General features: G+C 64.6%; 1 protein-coding gene across 5 annotated transcripts in view; it reads right to left on the bottom strand.

Moving 5' to 3' along the window:
• VAV2 (vav guanine nucleotide exchange factor 2) overlaps nt 1–25,158 on the bottom strand; it is a 102,090-nt gene that overhangs the window by 38,402 nt on the left and 38,530 nt on the right. For all 5 annotated transcript variants that reach the window (XR_004971097.1, XR_004971098.1, XM_036329190.1 and 2 more), the window contains exon 3: nt 5,468–5,526. Coding sequence is in view for 3 of the 5 variants with exons in the window: in XM_036329190.1 (XP_036185083.1) it covers nt 5,468–5,526 (59 nt within the window). In the remaining 2 variants the exon portion in view is untranslated. The remainder of the gene's footprint in view (nt 1–5,467; nt 5,527–25,158) is intronic.

The following is a 25,158-nucleotide window of genomic DNA, read 5'->3' as shown; positions in this document are numbered from 1 at the left end:
CTGCACAACACGCTCCCAAACGGCCTGCGACGGGCAGAGCCCCCACGTGCCCCCAGCCCTGGCCCGGGTTACGGAGCCGAAGTCGGTGTGCCGGGCGGGGAGAGTGACGCTGACCCTCGAGGAAACTGACACAGGGATGGGTGGACACAGGCCGATGGCAGCCCTGCCCCAGGTTCCGGAGCCGCCAGCCACGGGGCAGAAGGCCGCCTCCTGCCCGCAGCCCCCCACTCTGCCCCAAAGGTGCCCCTGAGGCCCCAGACCACTCCCACAGGCAGCCGTGAGCGTGAGCTGACACCACAGCCCGGGCACTTAGGCAGCTACTGGAAGCAAAGACCCTTCACTTCCTTCCCCCTTGTCCAAGCTGTCCGCTCCCAGGAATGGCCCTGGGGCCCGGTGAGGCAGGTGGTGGCAGAGCAGGGCCCCGGCTGCTCCCTAACCCCCTGCTCCCCAATCACACAGCTGGCGGCGCTGGGGCTCGGCCGCCTTTCCATCGGGCACAGGAGTGAGTCAGACGCACCAATGTGCCGCGGGCATCCAGTTCTCACTGCTGGCTCCAGGCGGAAACGTGTGGAAAGCAGATCTGAATACGCACAGCATCTAGGGGCACGGTGGGACCCTGCTCAGGGTTCTGGGGGGCCGGCGGGGGTTCTGTGCAGGGGCAGGGAGTACGGGGTGACCCAGCACCGGAGGCCCCCTTCTCCCTGCCCCGACGTCCCTCCGTCTCCTGGGAGATGAAGTGTCACACGGCAGCCCCATTCCCGGAGTCCGAAGGCCTGGATCCACCAGGACACGGGGCAAACCAGGGCCTGCACCCCGCCCTCGCGCCCCCCCCCCCAGCCCTCTGGCAGCAGCATCACTGATATTGCGGTGGTCTCTGTGGCCTCTGGCATCGCGCTCCAGGCGCAAGGCAGATCGGTGGACCCCGGTGAGAAAAGCGGCCGGCTGCCCGGGGCGCTCTGGGCAGCCCTCAGACTAGGCACCTGCTGCCCAGGGGTGGGGTTAGTAGGTGGTCAAACCTCTGCCCCTGGCTGGGGTCCAGGGTGAGGGTGGGGCACACACCCAGATGGCAGGACACGAGGGAAACCCAAGCCTTCCCTGGATTCACAAAGGAGGGGTCAGGGAAGGCGTCAGGATTTGGGGGGGGTTCTGCAGGTTTCCTCCAGTCAGTGATGGCAACAGCCCACAAGATGGGCACCAAGGCTCAAGAGGGGGAGACAGTGGCCCCAGGAGACCAGCCAGGAAGTGGCAGAGCCAGCCTGGAGCCAGGACTGCTCCCAAGAGGGCCACGTGGGGAAGCAGCCAGGCAGGACAAGCGGCACCTCCCACCCTCCCAGGACAGAGGGGGGCTGCGTGCTGCATGCTGCGTGTTGTGGCTGTGGGCTGCCCGAGCCTGCGTGAGGACGGGCCGGTCTGCAGCCCTCCCACCGTGCACCGGGAGGTCCGGCTCGGCCCTAGGAGCGGAGTCCTGGACCTCGGCCCTCTGGACGGCGCCAGCCAGCAGCTGAGGCGGCCTGGGGGGTGGCTGGGCACGGGCCTGCAGCCCAGGCCTGCGCTCGCTCACCTTGGAGTCCAGGCCTGAGCTTCCAGCCAAGCCTCCCGGCTGGGCTCCAGGCCTCAGCGTTAACCGGAACCACTAGTGCCTCGCTGCTGCCCTCGCGGGAGGGGCCGGGCTGGACTCCGTGCCATCGAAACCTGCGCCCGGACTGCCGGCCACAGCCCGTCGCAACGAGAGGAAGGCCCGCTCTGCTCCCCTCCCCCTGCGGGGACCCGCCGAGGACAGGTGGCCAGGACACTGATGCGACCAGGCGGGCCGATTAAAACCACCTGCTGGCAGGATAAGTGGCTAATGAGCACAAGAAAACCGCCACTCCCTGTCCCAATCGCCTCTCGCCTGCTCAGTCCAATGACCTGGAATTCGCCAGGCGGCACCGGGCGGGAGAGGGGCAGCGTCAGCCCGAATGGGAAACGGGGCGAGAACGGGACCTGAGCCCCAGGGAGGACTCGGAGCCGCGGGCAAGGTCTGCAAACGCGGGGGAGACGCGAGGAGAGGCTGGGCTCCAGGCGGGACACGACCTGCCCTGAGCAGGGGGTGAGGGGGGGCCCTTTGAGTCCCGGATCCCCCAAAGGCACCCCAGGCCCTCCGAAGGAGACGCAGGACGGAGTCATCTGGCTTCAGAGCTACTTGGCACGTTCAGGTGACTCGGGGAGGCTCAGGGCCTGAGGTGGAGGTCAGGGCGCACCCCCACCTGTGGATGGCTTTCCTCGCTCTCTGCTGGGGCGTCTGTGCCCCCGTCCCTGGAGACAAAGGCAAGCCTGTCGGGGGCTAAACGAGGGGACTCCCCCAGGCCATAGGCGGACTTATCCCCAAAGCTGCTTCACCGTTCGGTCTGTCACCCACGGGCATCTCAGGGGTGAAGGCGCCCCACCTCCGGCAGCGGGAAGACCAGGGTGGTCTCTGTGGCCAGCCGGGGACAGAGGCTGTCCCTGTCCATCCCAGAAGGTGCTGCTGCGCTCAGATGTGCATCTGGGTGCGTCTGACATGCTGAGAATTCACTTCAAATTGGAAGAGGGAGTCCCGGTCACTGGGGGCTGGGGAGTCCAGTCTCTCACCGCTAACCCCAGCCTCCACCAGAGGACAGGTGTCGCTCAAGATCGTCACAGGGGCCCGGCCGCTCTCACGGCCCCCAGAGCCTCCCTGCCCAAGGTCCCTGGGGGAGGGCTCCTGGCCTCACGGCCTCATCCTCACGCCCAGCCCCGCCCTGGCCATGCCCTCCCTCCCCGGCCCTCAGCGCTGTCACGGATGAGGACGTCCTTCCGTCTGCAGGACCAGCTCCGGCTGCCACAGGGACCTGCATCCCACACGCGGGGCCGGACGGGTTGTCCTGGGCCGCCCCCACCTCAGCGCAGACCCTCTGCGGGACCAGGGTGGGACTCTCAGATCAAGTCTCCCATTCAGCGCCTCCGAGAAGGACAACTGGGCTTTGATGGAAAACCAGCTCATTATGCAAAGCACAGTGTTGGGAAAATGATCATTTTTGTAAAGGAGTGCGTTGGGCTCCCATCCAGCCGTGAGCGGAAGGAGAATGATCCGGCCAGGCTGCGGGCCTGGGGTGTGGGTTTGGCTGAAGTAAAACCTTTCGCTAATTAGTGGCCCCGCAGAAGACTCTTAACGGGAGAGCCCCGTGGGCGCTCGGCAAGGTGCTGGGGCCCCAGGGTGTCCAGTGGCCTGTGGACACCTCTCCGTCCCCCGGACGTGGATCCGGACTCCTCCTGCTGTGCTGCGGGGGCACACAGAGCAGTGCCGCTGGCCCGAGCTCACAGGGTGGGCTGTGAGGTGGCGGAGGGCCTGTTCCAGGGGCTGCGGGCACAGGGGACTTCATCTGCTGGCTCAGGGGCCAGGGCCAGGGGGCAGGGCTACCTGCCTGCTTCCACCCACGGCTGGTGAAGCACCTGCATCGGAGAGCAGCTCTGGCCGGGAGCACAGGGCCGTCGGGGTGCAGGGGCCACGGCAGAGGGGGCAGCAGAAGCAGGAAGACCACGAGCAAGGGCACCACCCAATTCCAGGGGCCTTTACGCTCATCAGAGGGCAGGACACGCACTGGGACAGACGCAGGGCAGCTATGGAGTCCTTCACCACTCTCTACGCCACCTAGGGTCTCATCGCCAGCGGTAAAGCCCCTGGGAAAGGGGCCTGGGAGCTACAGACGGGGTGGGGACGGCCTGGGCCTCGGGAGGGGAGAGCCTGGAGCAGCACCGAGGCGGCGCTGAGGCCGCAGCGCAACCACGTCCGTGCAACGTCAGGCCGGCTGTGCCAGGAACATAACGGGGCTCCCCGCCCCGGCCGGTGCGGGGAGAAGGTTGCAGAACCTAGAGATCCCACTCTAGCACCACATGGAAGAGCACGTCAAGTGCCTGAGCCTCACTCCTGCCGGCGGATGCGACGCGGACTAGATAAGGAATTTGCTGGAAACGGCTGAGCAGTACAACCGCAGCCCACACTCCTCACGGGCCAGCGGGACGAGAACAGACGGTCGTTTCTGGGAAAAACAAAACATCAAAACCACGTGCTGCCTCTGCCCCCAGGAAGGACACGCTTTGCTAACGAAACATCTTTAAACGGCAGACCTCGGACGGCACGATGGAAACCAGCCAGGCGGCCGGGGCCTTGGGTATCGGCGACGCTCCAGCGCGGGAGTGGGTGCGGGTGGAGGGTTCGTGGCGCTGTTGCCTTCACGCCCTGAGGCATCTGGTATGTGTCTCTGGTATGTGTTTACTCTCTCGTTTAGAAGCACTGTGACACGGCCTACCCCATGCCTGACATTAACAACAAAAACAGCCCGGCCGGTGTGGCTTGGGACTGAGCATCAACCTATGAACCAGGAGGTCAGGGTGCGATTCCTGGTCAGGGCACGTGCCCGGGTTACAGGCTCCATCCCCAGTGTGGGGTGTGCAGGAGGCAGCCGGTCCATGATTCTCTCATCTTTGATGTTTCTCTCTCTCCCTCTCCCTTCCTCTCTCTGAAATCAATAGAAACATATTTTTAAAAAACAAAAAGCAAAAATCCTCAAGTCAATGGGATGTCTAAGTCCCCTGAGACCCAGCAGCTGGGCGGGGCGCCCTGGCATCTGTGTGACGCTGAACCTGGGCAAACAGCCCCACTGAGGGGCAGCTGTGCTGGCCCAGGACCCCCGAGCCATGGTCCTGGGGCCCCCAGCCTGCAGGGGGGCAGTGTCCCCCACAGACAACACCAGGAAAAGGCCCCTCCCAGAGTCCCACCAGCCTCAAGTGAGGGGAACTGTTCCCACCTCCCAGGCCTGTCACCCCCACCCCCACCCCCGCTGACCCCTGTCCTCCCAGGATTCAAAAAGGGCCCATCCCTTTCGATCCGGAACCCTCCATGCCGCCATCTCTCGGACCCTGTGGGCCAGAACCCGCCATGAGCAGCTGCCATGTGGGGCTGCCCTTCCCCCTTCCCCCATGGGCCCCTCCATGTGTCAGAGGTGAGACACCAGACGCAGGCGGGGGGGGGGGGGGGGGGTGGCGGGGGGTGACGACAGGATGCAGAGCAGAACGGACACCAAGCAGAGACGCTCCTGCCAGGAGACCTGAGGCCCGGGTGGGCGGTCCCCGTCACTACAAACAAGCGCCAGCTCCTCCATCCCCACGGAGGCCCGCTCCTGGCGCCTGCAGAGCGCACACACGCGGGCAATGATCTGTGAAAGGACTAATTTGCTCATCTGATTGCCTAAATCGAAACTGATTTTGCAGCCATCAGTCGCACGCCTGCGAGATTTTCCTGGTGCGGGCTGACGCCTCCCCCTCCTCCCGCCCTGCCTGCCGCGGTCAACAGGTGACTTGGAACTCGGAACACGCTGAAGATTCACAACCAAGACACAGGCCTGAGACTGCAGGGCTGGGCCCAGGCTGTGGGGGCAGGTGGAGGGCGGGGCCTGTGCCGAGGGCTTACCTGATCCCTTTGTTCTGGGCCACATTGTGCAGGGACAGTCTGGACACGGCAGAGATGACCTGGGGGAAGACAAAAGAGGCTCCTGTCAGTCACAGGAAACAGAAGTCACCGGAAAGCGGTAATGCAGCCCTCGCCAGTTTGGATCAGTGGCTAGAGCCTCAGCCTGCAGACTGAAAGGTCTCGGGTTCAATTCCAGTCAGAGACACATGCCCGGGTTCCAGCCCCAGGAGGGGAGGCAGCCAATCAATGACTCCCCACTCATCACTGACGTTTCTATCTCTCTCTCCCTTTCCCTTCCTCTCTGAAATCAATATATATATATATATATATATATATATATATATATATATATATATACATATATATATATAAATTTAAAGTAAAATAAAGTAAAGCAGTAATACAAGATCTTGTAGAAGCAGAGGACTGTTCACGCGCACACTTCACCTTGGGGGGAACAGCAAACCGGTGCTGAGGCCGACACCTATTTTGTAATTATTACGCAGAATGGGTCATTTGGGTGCCCTGATCTCCGCCAGCTGCCTGGCGGCCGGGGCAGGTTCAGAGTGCGTGAGGGGTCCTGGCGGTGCCCCAGACCAGCAGCTGTCAGAAAGGACGCTGTCACCGGCTCCGGGACGACCATGGCCACTCCTCCTTGGGTCCCCCCACCAAGTCCCGGCCAGGCTGCCCCAGACACACAGCTACCACCCGCCCCGGCTCCGCAAGTCCCCGCGCAGTTATTCCACGATCGTCAACACGACGGGCGGCTCGCGGGCTCCGCACTGATCGTGGGGAAACTGAGGCTGGAGAGGGAGGTGGCTGACCCTGGAGCACAGAGTGTAACACACACCAGCAGAGCAAGGAGCTGCTCACGATTCGGTACAGGACTTACCAGGCGCCAGGGAGGCGGGTGGCGGCCTCACCTTGGAGACGCCATTGTGCGAGCACGAGTTCACCTGTGTGTGCTCATGTGTGCGTGCGTGCTTGAGTGGGCATAAGAGCTGAAGTGTGTGTTCATGTATGCACATGTGTGTGCATGTATGTTCATAAGTGCGTGCATACTTCTGTGAGCATGTGAGCTTAAGTGTGCATAAGAGCTAAAGTGTGTGTCCATGTATGCGAGTGTGCGCGCATGTGTGTGCATGTATGTTCATGGGTGTGTGCATGCTTCTGTGACCATGAGCTTGAGTGTGCATAAGAACTGATGTGTGTGTTCATGTATGTGTGTGCATGTGTGTGTGCGCGCACACATGGGTGTATCTGGGGAAAGGGAACCTGAACACGACCCCTGGTGGCCAGTTGCTAAATTCACAGACGCGCCCCACTGGGTGTTGGGTGTCCCAGGAACGAGCCCAAAAGGCCTCTAGGTGCCCCGCCCTGGGGAACCCTCCGCCCCCCCAAGGCCTGGCCTGCCGTGCACTCTGGGAGACAGGAACACTGAAGGCAGGGCCCCCACCCAAGGCCCCGCGGCTGGGACACATCCCTCCAGCATCCTTTTCGGCTGGTCTGCTGGCAGCAATTCTTTAAAGGCTCGGGGACACCCCGAAACCGTACAGAAGGGCCCTTCTCAGCCTGCGAGGCGGCAGCCCCGGCCAGCAGCCCACCTTCCAGAGGTGGTTCTGTTTCAGGGGCCGGGGCGTGCAGAAGCCGTGGACCTGGGGGTGACAGGCCCCGTCTGTGCTCTCAGACAAGACTCAATCGCGCATTATGCAGCCGCCCAGCCGGCTCCCGGCCTGGAGCTCTGAGGGATCTTTCACAAGCAACGTGGCTCTGGCTGTTTTTCTTGGCTTTAAGACGTCCAAATATTTACAGAGAACAAATCAGAGCAATATTGCTGCGTGCGCTTCCGGTTATCCGGCAGAAGCTGGACGTGTCAGAGCTGGGAGGGCTGGCGGGCTATGGGGCCTGGAGACCATCGGGCATGTGAACCGCCCCCCTCCGATGCCCGCCGGGCAGACTTCACTCATCAACTGGCACACTCCTCCCCAACGAGCCAGACGCAGGCCGGGCACCCCCTGCAGAGCAGCCCGGGCACCAGCCCTCGGTCAGCATGCACACGGGAGACAAGACCATTTGCCGACCTGGGTCAGTGCAAAGGCGCAGCTTCGCACGGGGAGGAGCTGCCGCAGCGCGTGAGCCGCGGGCGGGAGACGGTCTGCGCCCTCCCGGTGCCCGTGGTCCCGGGGCCCAGGATGGCTTCCCCAGCGGTTGTGACCACAGCAGCCTCTGCCCCAGGCTGGACTGGTCCCTGGCGGTTTGTCAAGGGCTCGGCTCCGGGCTCCCGTCCAGACAGGCAGCTCCTTAAACAGGGTTCAGGTGCCCGGCTCCGCCCGAGGCCTGCCCCTCGCTCCGCGGGCTGTGTGCCTCCTGGAGCCACCGGAAACCCTGCTCCGGGGCCGAGGGCCAGAGAGGCTGCGGGCAAACGGGGCCCGACAGCGCCGCGGGGTGCGCTGAGGCGTGGCCCTCGTGAAAGGACCCGGTGCAGGGAGCACCTCCCGGCAGGGCGCCCGGCTTCCCGGCGCCGTCGCTTGTCACTCAGGGAGAGGATCTAAAACCTCCCCACCGCCTGCCAACGCCTCTGAAAACGCAAATGTCAAAGGATGACATTTTCCCACTTTATCTCCACGGATCATCTTCCCACAGTTAATGAATGAAATGGAGACACACCGCTGCCCCCTCCCCGCCCTCCCCCACCCCCACGGGACCAGCACCACCTGGGCCCACGGAGCTTCATTCCTGGGCCAGCAAAGGGCCGTGTGCAAGGGGCATGGGGACAGGTGGGGAGGCCTGAGGGACAGCTCCCCCCCCCCAAGAGCCAGAGGTGCAGGCCGTGGAGCTTGGGGTCCAGCCCTAAGGCCACAGCCTTAAGGTCCCCCCTTGTCCTGGGTCAGGGCTCAGGGCCAGCTCTGGGGGCCCTGGGGCTGTGCGGGCCTGAACACCGGCTGCCAACCTCTGTGGAGGTGCCGGAGAACATTCTGGAGGCCGCATCGCTCAGCACCGCTCAGAGGGTCTGGCACCAAGGAAGGCTGCGGAGCAGTCCGTGGGGCGCCCGCTGGGGGGAGCTCTGCCAGGCGGTTCCGGGCGGCGTGCTGCGGGGGCCGTGTGCTGCGGGGCGGGGGCCGTGTGCTGCGGGGCCCTGACCTGCGGGACCCTGACGGATCAGCTGGGGGCGCTCTGCAGGCGGAGCCTTAGGAAGGCATCAAAGACGATGCCGCGTTCCCACTCGGGGTGCGCGAACAATTTAGTTCCAGACGCGTTCACTGCAGCAGTTTACCAACAGGCGAACATTTGCAGCGCCGGCTGAGAACACAGAGACGTGAAGAGGAAGGCGCGCCCACACAGCGGACTCGAGCCGGTGTCAGAGGAGGGGCTTACTGCTACAGCACGTCCACGAACACCACCGGGGAAAACATGTAGGGGGAGGGGCCGAATTTTAAAACATCAGCTCGCTAGCAGGACCGGCAGGTAACATGCAATGGCAGCGTGGGCGGCGTGGCTCCTTTTCTCTCCCGTTTTTCTGCAGCGAACACGCTCGCACGGCAGGGGGTGTGCTAGACAGGAGCTGTCTGCGGTGTCCACCCCCCAGGGCCAGCCTCTCCCCGAAGTCTCGGCGTTAAAACGTCACTCAAACCAAAGGAGGGACCTCGAGGGAAGTGCGGGCACAGGCCGGGAAGCCAGCGGGAGCCGGAGCGGAGCTGTGCCCGCCCAGGAAGGCTGGCAGGGGTGAGACTCGGTGGAGGGGCTTGGCGACCATCCCGCCAGGCTCTTCCTGTGCCGGTGAGAAAGCGAAGAGCCGGGGAGGTGGGAGGGGTCTGCCTAGGCCACCCCGGGACTCCCAGGCAGCGCCCACGCGGGGTGGGGCGCTGGGGCCCAGGCTGTCGCCCTGGACGCTCCATCAGCACCTACAGCGACCGTCCGCCTGGGCCTCCCGCCTGCCCAGCTGTCAGCTCCGTTGCATTTAATCCCCTCGAACCCCCACGGGACCGGGCTGCCGCCCTCCCATTTCCTGGGGAGGAACGGAAGCCCACAAGGGACAAGCCCAGGTGAACCCCGCTCCGCACCTGGCCCGGCCCCAGCAAGGCCGGCTTCCACTCTGGATGAGGCTGATGGTGGCGACGGGACCACAAACCTCGCCCTCAGGCATCAGGAGCAGGGCTAAGTGGGGCCCTGGAGGCCCATCCCCACTGGCTTTGGGGAGCCTGCTGTGAATGCACCTCACTCCTGCCCTCCGTGTCCCCCCCACACCCCCGTAGTTCCCTCCAGCAGCTGCGCCAGGCTGGCTGCCTGGGGAGGCCCCCTTCCCCCATGGCAGGGGAAAAGGTGGGTGGGATAAAGGTGTTAAGTACAGGAGGCGTCTCAACCCCCCCCGGCCGCAGACAAGCAGCAGCCCGTCTCTTCTCTGACCCAGTGGAAGCCTCTAACCAGACACAGGTCTGCTGCCCAGCGGAGTCACAGCCCAGAAGGTACAAGAATCCCAAAAGCAGCCCCGTGGCGCCCAGGCCTGGGGTCCTAAACGGGCAGTGCAGACAGCACGGGGCGGGCGGGGCTGGGCCCCACCTGAAACCTCGCCCGCTCCCAGAGGCCCGACGACACCTCGCCCTCCCCTCTCCCTGTAGCGGACACTGAACCAGGGGCCAGAAAGCAGGGTCCAAGCGGGCCCGGGCCGCCCAGCCCAGCCCGCCCCTGCCTGGCACACCGATTCCTGACTCAGCGTGTAGTGTGGCCCCACCACACCCCTGTGGGGTCGGGACCCTCCTCCCATTTCCCAGGTGAGGAAACTGAGCCCGGCCCTCTGGCCCAGCCCTTTCTCGGGCATCGTCTGCATCTTCACTGAGGAGTGAAAGCCTCCCGCAGACGTGAAAAGTTGCCAGAGACGGATGGATTCTGTTTCTTCCCCCCCGCACCCCCCGCGGCAATCCGCCAGAGAACAGCCAAGCCACGGCCCCCAGCTGCTGGGGACCCGCAGCCCTGGGCACACAACCATTTACTGGCCAGACTGGCAATCCCACCGGGTCAGAGCCTGGAGCAGCGCTCAGTGAACTGAGCTGAAGTGACCTTGAGCCTGGGCCCTGACCTTGAGCCTGAACTCTGACCTCCAGCCTGAACTCTGACCCTGAGCCTGGCACTGTCACTTGTCAGACAAAGATACGGAGGGTCAGAGTGGTCACCTGCCCGCAGCAGCAGAGAGGGCTGAGAACCTGGATGGTCTGATTAGCACCAAGTGCCCTGAAAGGGGAAGCGGCCAGAAGAACAGTTCGGCCTCCTGGCTAAGTTTCCCCCCCGAGCCCCCTCCCTCGGCATTTCCGGCGCATCCGCTCCAGGCTCCGGGCGGCCACTATCCGTCAAGCCCGCTGGCTAATAGGAGAGCGACAGCAGCCGCTGCCTGGGGAGGCGGATGGGTTTCAGAGCTGCGTCATCGCCCTCCCGGACTGATGGCCACTTTCACGGGAAGGGGAACGGAAATTGTATCTCAGCTCGCAGCAGTAACTTCTCCGTCGGCACCCGTGTCTCTGACGCGACGGCTTAGGGACCCGGCTTTTACGGCGCGCACAGCCCGGCGCACGAGGGCGGGAACCCTCCCGCTGGCTCAGCTCCTTGCTCCCGGCCCACGGGGAGCTGGCTGAGGCCGGAGCGCCCGGAGCCCCCGGAGCATGTGGCACCCGAGCCCGTGTGTGTCTTCTCCCCGGCCTGTCTCCTGGGCCAGCAGGTGAGGGGGGGCTTGGCGCTGTGGGCGTTCCCGTGTCCTGTGAATGGAGCCCGTGTCTTATAAGGAGACACGGAAGGTGAGTTCCCCCCGAGGTGAGAAGGTGGCCGCCTGCAAACCAGGCAGAGGCCCACTGGCCCCCACCATTCGGGCACCTGACCTGAGTCCCGCCTCCGGAGGTGAGAGCGAAACCTGTTCAGGCCCCGGCCCGCGGGCTTTCTGTTACAGCTGACCAGCAGCCTTGCAGGGCCATCCCCGCCAGCCCCACCCAGCACCAGCCCAGGGAGCCACGCCCGGGGAGACCGCCCTTAGCAGCAGCCCCTACCCACCGCCCACATCAGGAGCCTCCATCGCGGCCACAGGTTTCCAAAGAGGTCGGCAGAGCCGGGGGGCGGTGCGGGGGCAAGGACAGCGCTGACCCGGGTGTGCAGGGCCCACCGGCCTCCTGCCTGCGTCCCACTTGGTAAGAGAGAGACCCTCTTCCCAGAGGGGGCACCGCCCAGGAACCACAGGGACCACGGAGGTGGGTGAAGTCAGCCTTGGGCCCCCTGCAGGAGGGAGCGGGGGTGGGGGACCCTGTCTAAGGTCTCGCACTATCCCAGCCCCCCGGCAGGTGCCTGCCCCAGCGCAGGCCCGAGGCACAGTCCTAGGAGGGGCGGGTCCCAGGCTTGCCTCCGCTGCCCACTGTCCCACGATCCCAGCAACGCCCTGAGCTCTGGGGTCCCAGGCCCTCACCCGTGACGTGGGGACAACAGCCGCCGGCTGAGGGGCCCTCGCGCCTCGTCTGCGTGTACAGCATTCGGGGAGCAGCCACGACGCAGCAAGCCCTGTGCTCGACAGAGAGCCACTGGAGGCCTCTGGATCTCACAGGACCCCCTGGGCTCCGTGCTGCGGGGCAAAGGACAGGCCAGCAGGGGGAATGGCAGCCCAGCAGGGCCTCACGGAGTGGGTGGGGAGATCAGAGAAGGCCTCCTGGAGGAGGTGCCTGGACCTGAGGCCTGGGGGATGACGGGAGTGTGCAGCAGGCAGCAGCAGACACGTAAATGGGAGCAACCTTCTCGCAGGACGGGGTGGGCGCCTCGGCCTTGGCACGGGGTGGGCACCTCGGCCCCGCCCGGACTGCGGGCTGCTCGCAGGGACCACAGTGGAGAACCGGTCCTCCCTTCCTAGGCTGCCTCAGCTCGGGGGCCCTGCGCCCACATGTGCGCCCACATGGCCAACACACAGTGCCAGACAGAGGCAGGTCGAAGCGAGGTCCCTGCCGCGCACAGCGTGTCTGGAAACAGGTGAAACAGCCGCAGACAAGGCCGCAGGTCGCTTCCGAGAAAAGTCATCTGGATTCCGCTGGAGCCCGGCCCACTCAGGGATCGCGAGGGAGGAGCGGGAGGCGGGTGGAGGAGGAACGCAGGGCGAGGCCGCCGTGGGCACCCGCCCGGAGGACCGCTGGTCGGTGCTGCAACACCCCCCTCCTGCCTGAACGTGCAGGCTTCCCAGGGTCCGGGAGCCATCTACACGGTCCCCAAAGGAGGCCCCGTCAGCACCTGGCACAACGGACAGGTCCCCAAATAAGCTGTCATGGCCGACTGCAGTCTGTACTGGGCTCAAGGGTCCCCCAAATCCATGTCCTTCCCCAAACCTCACAGATGATACTGGGCCAAGGGCCACTGCAGATGCAATTCGTTAAGACGAGGTCAGGATCAGGGTGGGGCCTTCACCCAATGTGCCTGGTCCTTATGAGAAGAGAAGACAGAGACACAGAGAGGCGAAGGCCAGTGACAATGGGGACAGATCAGAGCGAGCAGCACTCGTCGGGAACACCGCAGCCCCAGGAGCTGGGAGGGGGCACCCTCCCCGGGGCCTCCGGCGGGAGCATGGCCCTGGGACACCGGGATTCAGGACTCGGCCGCAGAACAGGGTGAGAAGGAACTTGTGGCTCGTGGTCCTCTGCTGTGGCAGCCACGGGATGCTGGACATCAGACACTGGGCCGGGGGGGTGGGGGGGGTACCGGGCCCACAGAGCAGATGGGCCCCTAAATGCTCAGCGATCAGAATGGCACAGGCCGCCACCTACACAGACAGGCGACACAGCTGAGCCAGAGCAGGACGGCACCTCCCGGGGCGGGGTGCTGTGCTAACCTGCGGTCTGCGCCTGGTTTCCGGCTGCCTCGCGGCTCCCCTTCCCAGGCTGGGCCTCAGACCGAGGTAGGCACGGCGCCCCGGCCCGCACGCTCACACACACACACACGCACACGCACACGCACACGCACACACACGCACCGGGGCCGTGACAAGCCGGGTGAGCTGCTCACGCACGTGAGTGAGTGCCAGAGCCTGACCAGGCCTGGAACTGCCGGCAGAGGCTCCTGGATGATTCGACAAGTCGGGGCCCCTCAGCCGCTGCCAGGCCGCCACCATCTCAAGCCCAAGTCCACGCAGCTGCCCGTGCCCAGCGCCAGGCCGGCCAGAAGCAGGGATCTCGAGACCAGCACATGATGGGGTCCCTGCTCATCCCCCAGCCTCCCTCCCAGGAAGAGGGCCATGGTAACCACTCAGCAGGCTGAGTCAGACGCAGAGGGGCCGAGGAACCGGCCATGGCCACCCAGCGAGGGGCAGCTGGTCCGGGACGCACACCAGCCCTGGCCGCGCCCAGACGAGGGGCAGCCCCTGACCTGAGGTTGCGTCCTCTCTCCCCTGGGCGCCTGGGCCCATGTCAGGGTCTGGTGGGCGCCAACCCCTCCTCCTACTGGAGACAAGGGAACCACACGGGCCCTGAACCCGGGGCCCTCACTGACAGCCCCACCAAGAACTCAGCTCTCCGCTGGACTACCCGCCGACAACCGACCCGGCGGTTCCACCAACAGAGGTCAAGCTTCCAGTCACGGAGAGCAGCGGGTTCAGCTGGCACAGCCGCCGCTCGCCTGCCAGGCTCCCCTAAGCTGCTCCCCGAAAACCACCTGCCCCGGGCAGGGCGCTCGGGTGTGCTCAGGGTCCAAGCTGCCGAACTGGTTCGGGCCAACTCTGCCCTGCAGGCCCAGAGGCCACGCGAGCCCGGCTGCAGCCGGGGGACCCCAGGGCCCGGGTGGGACCGAGGCAGATGCCGAGGACCCCAACCCACCTCTCTCTTCTGCGGAGTGGGGGTCTCCTGGAGGGGGTGTGATCCTCTGAGGGTTCCCTGGACTCAGGCTCACTCAGAGGGCAGAGCCAGCCGCCTGCACAGCCCCAGGGCAGCAGGTCCCAGCACAAGCAGAGCCCCCTGTGGGGTCGGGGCAGGGCGGCCATCTGCCAGGCCTGTTCTGTGGGAAGTGACCTTCACACACACACGCGCGCGCGCGCACACATACGCACGCACACACGTGCGCGCACACACACGCACACACACTCACACAAACACACGCACACCCCAGAGCCCTGGGGGACTCCCTGGATGTAAATGATGCCGCAGGGATGTGGTGGCGGGGACAGCGAGGCCCCACGGGCCCCTGGGAATGGGGAACAAAGCGGCCTCAGCTGCTGGGAGCCCACCCGCCCACCATTCCCACGGAGGGGCACCGGGAGGAGCCAGCTCTTCAGAGATGCGGGCAGCTGGGCTCAGGAAAGGATCTGGGTCCTGTGAACCCACCTCTCCAAAAACAGCAGCTACAGCAGCAGCCCCCGTCCCACCATACCCCTCCCAGCCCACAACCCCCAGGAGGGGCCAGGAGTCCACTCCCTTCTGAAGACCAACAGAGGCCCCGGGACCCCAACGGCAGGAGAGTGCTGGGACTCGGCAGCGAGCACTGCCCAGGGCACCGTGAGTGCGTGGCACAGCCTGCCGGCCCTCCTCACCCTCCCATGTGCCCCCCCGGCTGGGGAGGTGGGACGAGCCCCAGCTGGAAGATGGGGGAATGGAGGCTGGAGGGGAGGCGACTGCTCCCGGACCCCACCCCCTGCCCGCGATTACGCCAGGGGGTGCTCATCAATACACCCACCAATCCGAGAGCCCCGCACAGTCCGCTTTTCCCGCGGCAACTCCTCCCGGCTCTGGTTTTGCCTGGACAGACGGGGGCGGCTGCACGATATGGTGGTGTGCTTAGTGCCACAGAGCTGGGCACGGCAAAGGGTTAGCAGGTGAGTGATGCGATGGGTGTTTTACCAAAATAAAAACGAGCCGCCCTGAGGGAACACACACAGGGCGCCTGCCCTCGGCCCTCCGAGAGCTTGCTGGGAGGTTCGAGCAGGGGAGCACAGCTACTCGCACGCCCTTAGCCGGAGACCGGTCCTCCCTCTGGGGGGAAGGTCCTCCTCCTCCACCTCTTCCACCGAGCGCACGGCTTCGGGAGCGACGCACGTGGGTCGGTGAGGGAGGAGGAGACACCGCCTGGCCAGCCCGATCAGCCGAATCAACCCTGGCCACCAATGGGGTGACAGATGTCGCAGCCAGATCGCCCTCGCACCCAAGCCATCGGCCCTTGGAACACAGGCGGGGAGGCGCTCATCCACTTCCCGACGGCCCAGGTGGGCCCGATGCGACCGGCTGAGTCGCCCAGAACGGTTCCCATAGGAACCACGGCATCCATCCGTCTGTCCGTCCGGGAGACCAAGGCAGGCTCTGGGCCTCACATCTTGAGCCCCAGCTTTGCTGCAGCCACATGAGGCCACGACGTCCCTCCCAGGGTCAGGGCGTTAGCATCCCGGTCGGTCGGGGCTAACTGATTTGCTCCGAGGGCACCGTCCCGTCCGTCAGCTGCTTCGGGCACACAGCCCGGAGGCCGCCACTGGCAAGATGAACCACACACACAAGGTGATGCTTTTCCTCAGCACAAGCCAAAGGGTCCTCTCCCGATGGAAGGACGCCGGCCTGGTGCGACGGTGAGTCCTTCACAAGGAGGCACGCCCGAGTCTTTAGATGACGTGACGACGGGAGCGTGTCCCTGCGGGCGCGACGCAGCAGCCAGCCGCAGAGCCCCTGCAGGAGCGAGAGCATCAGAGGGGGGCGCCACCTGGCCGTCCCAGGGGGCCACGGAGAGCCCGCGTCTCGGGGTGCGTCTCGGGGCCGTGCAGCTTGGATTCAAGGCCGTCCCGGCTCACAAGCAGAGGAACCAGGCAGGCGGCCGAGGGGAGGGAAGCGGACACGCGTTTGGGACCCTCACACAGCAGTCTATAAACACGCTCGCGCGGGAGGGAATGAAGCCACGTGCCCAAGGTCACGCCACCAGTGAGAGGGCCCCGGACTTAGAGGGCCAGACTTAGAGGGTCACCGCCGGCTGAGGCCGGGCCGGGCACAGGGCTGCTGAGGGTCTGCCTGCGTGGACACTGTCCTGGGTGTCCGAGCCCGAGGGAGACGCCAGCGCAGGACGAGCTGCTGGGAGGGAGCTGCCTCGGGGACAGGGGACAGGCCCCAGGACGCAGGCTGGGCTGAGGGGAAGCAGGGGACAGGCCCCAGGACGCAGGCTGGGCTGAGGGGAAGCAGGGGACAGGCCCCAGGACGCAGGCTGGGCCGAGGGGAAGCAGGGGACGGGGCCACACACAGAGCACACCCGGCGGGGCTGGTGCTCCCAGGCCACCAGGACGCAAACTCCGGGCTCTCTGTGGGCACAGCCAAGTCGGCCTCTCCCCTGGAACCCCACGTCGTGCCCAGAGCCGGGCACCCAGTGGCCCTCAGAGATGGGTGCTAGCCCAGCCAGCATGGCTCAGTGGTTGAGCATCAATGTATGAACCAGGAGGTCACAGTTGGATTCCCGGTCAGGGCACAGGCCCAGGTTGCGGCTTGTTCCCAATTGGGCGGCGGGGGGGTGGGGGGGGCATACAGGAGGCAGCCAATCGATGTTCATCTCCAGTCAATGATGTTTCTATCCCTCTCCCTTCCTCTCTGAAATCAGTAAAAATATTTTTTTAAAATTAAAAAGAAAGAAAAGTCTGGAAGCTTTGAAGGCCCAGGAAGGCGGGTGGAGGCAGCTGCAGGGGGTTCTGCAGCCCTGGGGGGCGGGGAGGAGCACGGGGCGCCTCTCCCAGTCCTGGGTCCTCTGACAGACACCCACACGCGTGGCGGGAGCCCAAATTGGGCAGCGGGAGCACACCACTCGCCCACGTGGACTTCGCCGCCCCCACAGCTCCGAGGGCACCATGTGTGGGGGGCCCAGCCCCGGCAGGTGACGGGGGCGAGGTCACCGCGGCCCAGCAGGGCTGGCCAAGGAGCTCCGCTCGGACCCCAAGACGAGTGCTCACACGCCTTCCCCAGGGAGGGCACGGGAGTAGAGGAGCCGGGGGACCGGGTACGAGCCTCGGTCGGGGTCACAACATGAGCTCGCAGCCCTCGCTGGTTTGCTCAGAGCTTAGCGCCAGCCCTGGGACTGAGGGGCCGAGGGTTCGATTCCCATCAAGGTCACCTCGTCAATCCCTGCCCCGGGCGACGTGTGTGCGGGAGGCAACCAGTCAGTGTGTCTCTCCCTTCGATGTGTTTTCCTCTCTGTCTCTCCCCTCCCTAAAGACCAAAACAGAAGCAGAAGGAAAAGAACTGGAGTCACACGCTGCAGCGCTGGCCCGGACCCAGGCGGCGGCTGCGATGGGCTGCGCCACCGACCGGCCGCCCTCCCGCAGGGAGGCTGTGACAGCGGTTATTGATTCCCATGCAGCATCTCCGTCTCCCGGGGCGGCCGCTGGCGCGGGAGGCTGGGCTGGCTTCCGCGTCTGCCCTCCCGGGACGGGGTGGAGCGAGGGCGCCTCTTCAGACTTCCGGCCTCAGAGCCCCTCACCTGCCTGGGTTTGAGCCGGAGCCCAGCAGCGGGTTCAAGACCCCGTTCCTCCACCGCTGAGCTGCGTGACCGCGGGCAACGGGCAACCTCCGAGCCTCCGTTTCCTCTCCTGCCCCACGGGTCAGGCAGACAGGCCGCCAGACCAGCAAGACCTCCGCCCCCCCCCGTCCCCCCTCCCCCCGTCATTTCTCTTCTTGACTTGGCCGAGGGTGGGGCACGGCCGGCGGATGACTGTGCGGTGAGCGTGGAGGGCGGGCGCGGGAAGTGGCGCCTCCCCTCGGGCATGTTCTGCCGGCCGGTCCACGGCCACGGGTGTCTGTGGGGTCTGACCATGCGGCCTAGCTCTGGGCCACCGCCTCAGAGAGCGGCATACAGGAAGTGCCTGGCACGAGTCGCCCTCACTGAAGGGCAGCCAGGTGACCACTCGTGCCTCCGGCTCCTGCCACCACGGGGACAAAATCCCCCGCAGCCCCGGAGGCCGCCCGGGACCTGCCTGCGGGAGAAGCGCACCGCCTGCCGGGTCCACCCCGAACCCCGCGCCCCCAGGCTGTGGGCAGGCACTCCACACACAGGGGCACGCCCACCTCTTCCCTCCCCGAGCCTGGCAGGTGGGCACAGGCCACGCCGGCCCACGGGAGGAGGGGGGAAGGAGGTCTTTCCCGGATGCCTCTCCGCTCCTCCCCGGGGGCACCTGCTCCGTGGAGGAGGCCAGAGGCAGCCGGCGCCGGGCTTGGTCCGCCCAGATAAGAGGGAAGAAAAGACAAGATGAATTGCCGGCCGAGCCCACACTTGGGCTGAATGCTAACTGACAGGGATGCCTTCGGAAAGTCTCCCGGGAGAAAGCCCTGTGCAGGGGCGAGGTGGCGGGTGCCGCCAACAAAGGCCGGGCGTGGCCTGGCAGGGCGCGCCCGGGACCCGCCAGAACGTGTCCACCGGCGGCTCAGAGCTGTCAGCTGAGCCACGGAGGCGCCGAGCTGGGAGTAGGCGGCGTGTCACGGGGAGGACGGCCCTTTGAGAGGGAGCAGTGGGTGAGGGGGAGCCTCATGGCCCGAGGGAGAGGGAGGAGGAGGGTGGAGAGAGGAGGAAGAGAGGGGGCGGAGAACCCGTTCATCGTTACCTATTCCTGACCCAAGTCTTTCCCCGTGATTGGTTCACTGGAGCATGGGATGGGGAGTGAGTGCCTTTGTCTCAAATTTGAAGTTTTCTTTCATTCTGGCTTTGCATTATTTTCTTTTAAAAACAGCATCAAAAACAACATACATTGGAGTGTTTTGTTACAGGTTTAGGTTGAGCCTGGCCGCATGTAGCTGGGTTGGAGGTTAAATCCCAGGCCCAGGTCCGGGTACGTGCAGAAGGCAACCCACTGCTGTGCCTCTCCCATCGATGTGTCTGCCTGTCTCTCTCTCAGGAGGGGAACCCCATGGCGGGCAGCGGGAGCCCCGTCTCTGACCACGGCTGGACTTCCTAGAGCGGCCACAGCTTTGTCCACCGCCCGCAAAGCACGCGGTCATGCCGAAAGCACTGACTGGGCGCCTCCCGCGGCAGACAGGGGCGGGCCGGGTGCGGCCGGAAGGGAGAGCCTGGTGCTGAAGGGCCGGCTCTCCAACCAACGGCGCCGGCTGTGCAACGGGAGCCAGTCCCTCCACCGCCGGGGCCTGGGTCCTGTCCCACAGCAGCCCAAGCCGCGAGGCGGGTGCAAAGCCACTGCTCATCCGGAATTAGAGGAGGGCCCGGCCGGCGGGGCTCAGTGGTTGAGCGCTGACCTGTGAGTCAGGTCACGGTTCGCTTCCTGGTCAGGGCACATGCCCGGGGTATGGGCTCGATCCCCAGAGTGGGGCATAAAAGAGGCAGGTGATCCGTGATTCTCTCTCATCCATGATGTTTCTCTCTCTCTCTCTCCCTCTCCCTTCCTCTCTCAAATAAATAAAAAAGTTAAAAAAAATAAAGTCACTGATCGCATCCATGACGCTCCGGCCTCATGACGGAAACCTCCTGCAAAGGGCTCACCTCTGACCCCTCACACGGAGGCTAAGGCTTCAGCACGTGAATTGTTGGGGGCACAGCACTCTGTCTAGGGCGGCCGGAAGCCTGCAGGCAGTGACCGGGCGGCGAGAGAACTGGCGGGACGCTGGGAGCATGCCGGGTCCCACCGGCTGCCCGCCTCGGCCACCAAGACCCCGTCCCTGCCCCATCGCCTCCCCCACAAGGGCTCCCAGACCCCCTTCCCCGACCTCCCGCCCAAGGACGCCTGCAATTTCTCATTTCCCTGCTTCACCGACTCCCTTCCCCAGAGCGACTGAGTCTCCCCCATCGAGGACGATTTAATTTGCTTTCCCCGATGATATGCCCACGGTATCGGGAAAGCTCTCCTTTTCCGCTTGGAAGACATGCGGTGATTTTCTGCAGTTAAATTAATAGGGGTGCCTCCAGCTCAGCGAGGGGCTGTCTTTAAATGGAGGGGAGCCCTGGCCGGTGTGGCTCAGTGCAGAGTATCAGCCTGCAGACCAGAGGGTCCTGGGTTCGATTCTGGTCAGGGGCATGTACCTTGGTTGCAGGCTCCTCCCCGGCCCGGGCCATGGTCGGGGCACATGCAGGACGCAACCCATTGATGCGTTTCTCTCACATCGATGTTTCTCTGTCTCTCTCTCCCTTCCACTCTCCCTAAAAATCAATGGGAAACATCCTCGGGCGAGGATTAATAAAACAAAACCAAAAACCAGAGGGCAGCATGCTCTTAGCGGGGCAGAAAGTCTCTGGCGCACGCCCCGTGGCCGCCCGGACCCACCGGGACTGGGACCCACCAGGCATCCAGGCCAGAGGCCAGCCCCTAGAGGGCGCCCTGCCCCGGGCACTGTGGTCGGAATGGGACGGGCGCCCTTCACAGCTCCGCCAGGCTGACGTAATTGGTGTCATTCCGATGCCCGTGTTGCAGATGAGACGATCGAGGTTGTGGCAGGCGTGGAGCCGCACCAAGGTCACGGGTTCAATAAGCACAGAGGCGGAGCCAAACCCGCCCCCGGGCCCCGCCCATCCTCAGCCGCTGGGACCCACAGCCACCGAAGGTCAACAGCCACACTGCCAGGCACTGCCAGCCCCTGCCTCACCTTTGCCCTCGCCCTGACCTGGCCACGCTCCCTGGTGTAGACTGGACTGTCCACCCCCTCAGGCCTCTCTCAGGCCAAGGCCCGGCACTTCTGACACGTGCCCCACTGCCCGCTGAAGGGCAGAGCCACCCCGCGCACATGGCCACCCCTCCCCCGGGTTCCCAGACCCACCCGAGAAGCTGGTGCTAATGGGCACAGCTTCTGGTGGCAAACAGGGAGGACCCAGCGGGGCTCTGAGCTCTGAGCCTAGGGTTCCAGGACTTGGCGATCCGATCGGCACGCACAGAGCCGCCTCCTGGTACCCGCCCTGACCCCGCACAGCCCTGGCCAGGGGGCTCCTGGAACCCAGCACCCAGACCCCCGGCCCAGGGCCCTGCTGTCCCATGGCCAGCACAGCCGGCCAACGTCCCGGTCAAAGCGCCCTCGGGGAGGGAAGGCACCAGACACCGGACTTTTCTCCCGTCTCGGGAGGGGGAAGGGGCTCTGAGCCAGTTTTGCCACCAGCTACTGGTAAGTAAAACATGTCCGTCTCAGATCCAAGAGGAATGCGAGCCGGAAACGGCACCGAAGCCGGAGACAGATGGATGCGGCCAGGGAGGCCAAACAGCCTGCTCCTGGCGTCCATGGGCAGGGCAGAGAAGGGCCTGTCCACCCTCTCCCTGCGTCCTCTGTCCCTCGTCGCAGCCCTGAGAGCTGCCGGCCCCAACCCCAGGCGGCGCTCTCTGTGCTCGCCTGCTCTGCCGGGCACTACTGGCACCTGGGCACTCCGTCCTGGGCCTGGTGCTGTGCCAGGCCCGGAGGAGGCCACAGCGCCGGGCAGAGCTGCTGCTGTGCATCCACCCTACTACCTGCCTCCACACCATGAGCCCGAAGTGAAAGCAGGCGCTCAGACAGGGCAGGCTGCCGTCTGGGGCTGAGCCCAGAGCCTCAGGCTGGTCAGCCCAGGCCATACGCGGCCAACCGTCACCTGGGGCCTGGCTTCAGGGGCCAGGAGAGAAGCCACACAACAGGCCCAGGCCTCGCCAGGCCTCCGTGTCCCCCTCAGGCCTCCGTGTCCCCCCAACACAACAAGGGTTCCGGCTGGAAGACAGCCAAGGCCCGCCATTCCTGAACCTGTAGGCCTGGCCACCTGAGCGGCTTCAGAGGAGGCGGCAGTGGGCTGGCCCAAACCCTGCTGCTGGGGCGGTCAGGGGGGCTGGGCAGAGATGCCCAGTGTCCCCTCTGCCTGCTCACCAGCCGGTGAGGCCTGGGCCCCAAGGCTGCAGCTCCTCACACACACCAGTGAGTGGGGGCAGGGGGGTCATTCCTCCCCAGACGCCCGCCCTCTGGGCGCCCCAATTGATGGCTGACCCTCCCCAGCCCCACAGCACAGAAAAGCCCTGGGCCGGCTCGGGACTGGGGTGCTGCCTGTCACCCTCTGGCTCCCTCTGCCGCCTCCCACAGCAGGCAGGCGCCACCCGCCCACCACACCGCCTGTCGGTGACCACAGTGCAAGGTGCCCGAACGGGGGTCCTCGAAGGTCATCGTCCCAGGGTGACGGTCATCCCAGAGGTCGCCAAGTGCCCTGAACTCACCCAAACTGCACCCGCGCAGCTCAGCGCCCTGCCTGCCCTCTCGGCGAGTGAGCCTCCTGTGTGGGCGAACCATTGTCAGGTGTGGGTAGGAAGTGCTAATTGGAGAAGTAACTCATAATTAGTCCTTGATTAATTAAAGATGGGAAAACTAATTACCTAATAAATGTCCTTGGTCTCATACGAGTAATCTTTGAAAACGGGCAGTCCTAAGAGGAGAGGGGAGGGTATTTAAGAGGGTCCGTGAGGGCCACAGCCAGGGTGCAGATTCGGCAGGCTCCCCAAGACCTCAGCCCTCAGCCCCCAGGCTGACACGCAGGAGAGGTGCCCCACTCCCGTCCCCGGCTCGAGAGCAGGGGCCGGGGTCTGTCTGCTCACCACTCTGTCCCCTGCACCTGGCCCCCAGGGCGCCTCACAGTGTCTGCTGAATGAATGAATGAATGAATGAATGAATGAATGAGCGGCGTCTCCTTCAGACACTGAACGTCCGGGGGAAGCTGTGTCTCGCGCTCAGCTTTAAGCTCAGGCGCGGTTGAGCGTCGACCTATGAACCAGGAGGCCACAGTTCCATTCCCAGCTTAGGGCACAGGCCCAGGCTGTAAGCTCCATCCCCAGTAGGGGGCGTGCGGGAGGCAGCCGATCAATGATGCTGCTCTCATCGATGCTTCCAGCTCTCTATCCCTCCCCCTCCCCTCGCTCTAATACCAATAAAAACATACGTATTTTTTAAAGTCAGCCAACAAAGCCTCCCCTCTGTGTGCACATCCGCAGCAGGGCTACCCCAACAGCCCACGGGTAGAGACTGCCCGCCGTCCACCAGTGGGTGACGGATTCACAAACGCGGTCCATCGCACATGGAACATGAGCCCGCCAGGAAAAGGAGTGCAACTCGGACCCGTGCGGCAACATGGTGAGCCTCGAACACACGAACACACGTGCTCAGGAGAGAAGCCGCCTCGCAGGCCACCTGCTGTGTGACTCCATGTGCACAAGGCCCAGGTCGGCACATGGGAGTGAAACAAGCGAAGGGCTGCCAGCGGCTGGGGGTGGGAGAGAAGAAACAGCTCTCCTTCTGGGTGATGAAAAGTGTGGAACTAGCCCTCGCCGGTTTGGCTGGGTGGATAGAGCATCGGCCTGCGGACTGAAGGGTCCCGGGTTCGATTGCAGCCCCCAGTTTGTGGGCTCGATCCCCAGTAGGGGGCATGGGGGAGGCAGCTGATCAATGATTCCCTCTCATCATTGATGTTTCTATCTCTCTCTGCCTCTCCCTTCCTCTCTGAAATCAATAAAAATATTTTTTTTTAAAGTGTGGAACTAGACAGTGGTGAGGGCTGAACAAAACCGAATAAATACAGTGAACGACACTGAACTGTACACACTTTTCCAGGGTTAAAATGATCAATATTAGGTTATCTCCATTTTATCACAATAATTGTTTTTTCATGAAAGTCAAAAAAGGATCCCCCAGGATAAACATTCCAGGGCTCCCGCCCAAACTCCCGAACCTGAGCTGCAGGCAGAGGGGGTCGGAGGGCCTGGGAGAGGCTTTCTGACCCGCAGCAGGGCCTCCCCCCGCCCCCCGACGTCACAGCTGCACCCTGTGATGCGGAGGGGCAGGCGCCATGGAAGGACGCTAGTTGCGATGCACTCGTCACATTTGGTATTTGTTTCCTCTCCCCTTCCCAGTCTCATTCCGCCTTTTTTGCAACAAACATCAAATTGTCAGGCTTCAATAGAAACCATTAATGTCTCGGGGCCTGGGGAGAACAATTAGCCATTAAAACTTAACTAACTGTGGACACAGCACACACACACAAAAGCATGCTCACACCAGGTCGAGTTGGGAAAATTCAAGCTCCCAGCCACCTGAGTGGGACCCGCAGGGACACGGCAGAGAGAGGTGGCAAAGATGTGAGCCCATGGGGACAGGAGAGGCACCCCTGACGGCCGCCATCGAGAGCCGTCCAGCCAGTCCTTCAGCTTACAGACGGGGAAACTGAGGCCCGGCGAGGTGAGCGCGACCTGCCTGTGCGGTGCGGACCAGCAGCTGAAGCCGCGCCTGGATGCACCCTGCCGGCCCCGTCACCAACAGCCCAGGCTTCTCCACCAGGCGTGAGGGCGGCACCCAGTCCCGGAGCCCCTTCTCCCCAGAAATGAATCAGAAGCGAGAAGGGAGAAGACGGGTGTGATCGCTCACCAGGGGCCAGGGACTCACCTCCTGGGCCAACAGCCCCCCAGGCCTGACCCGGGTCTGGGAATCACCACCTTCCTGGGGCCCACCGAGGGGTACTGAGGCACCAAAACAGCTCCCGAAGCTCCCCGGCCTCACACACACACGCTGTGAGCATCGCACACGGGAGGGAGGCCCACAGCGCCCCGCGCTCAGCTCCTCAGGTCTGCAGGGACCGGCCACTGAAACCCACGGCCTCCTCCACCGCCGCCCACTGGGAAGGCCGGCTGATGGCCACGGCTCCGGGGAGAGGGCGCAGAGAGAACACCTGGAAAACGGCGGGTCAGCGCTCACGGGCTTATCTGACTCTGTGCGTGTGTGTGTGCATGTACCTGCGTGTGCAGGTGAGTG

This window comes from Myotis myotis, unplaced genomic scaffold (genome assembly GCF_014108235.1).
Source record: "Myotis myotis isolate mMyoMyo1 unplaced genomic scaffold, mMyoMyo1.p scaffold_m19_p_12, whole genome shotgun sequence".
NCBI lineage: Eukaryota > Metazoa > Chordata > Mammalia > Chiroptera > Vespertilionidae > Myotis > Myotis myotis.
The sequence above is the reverse complement of the archived record's forward strand: the minus strand, read 5'-3'. Positions and strand labels throughout refer to the sequence as shown.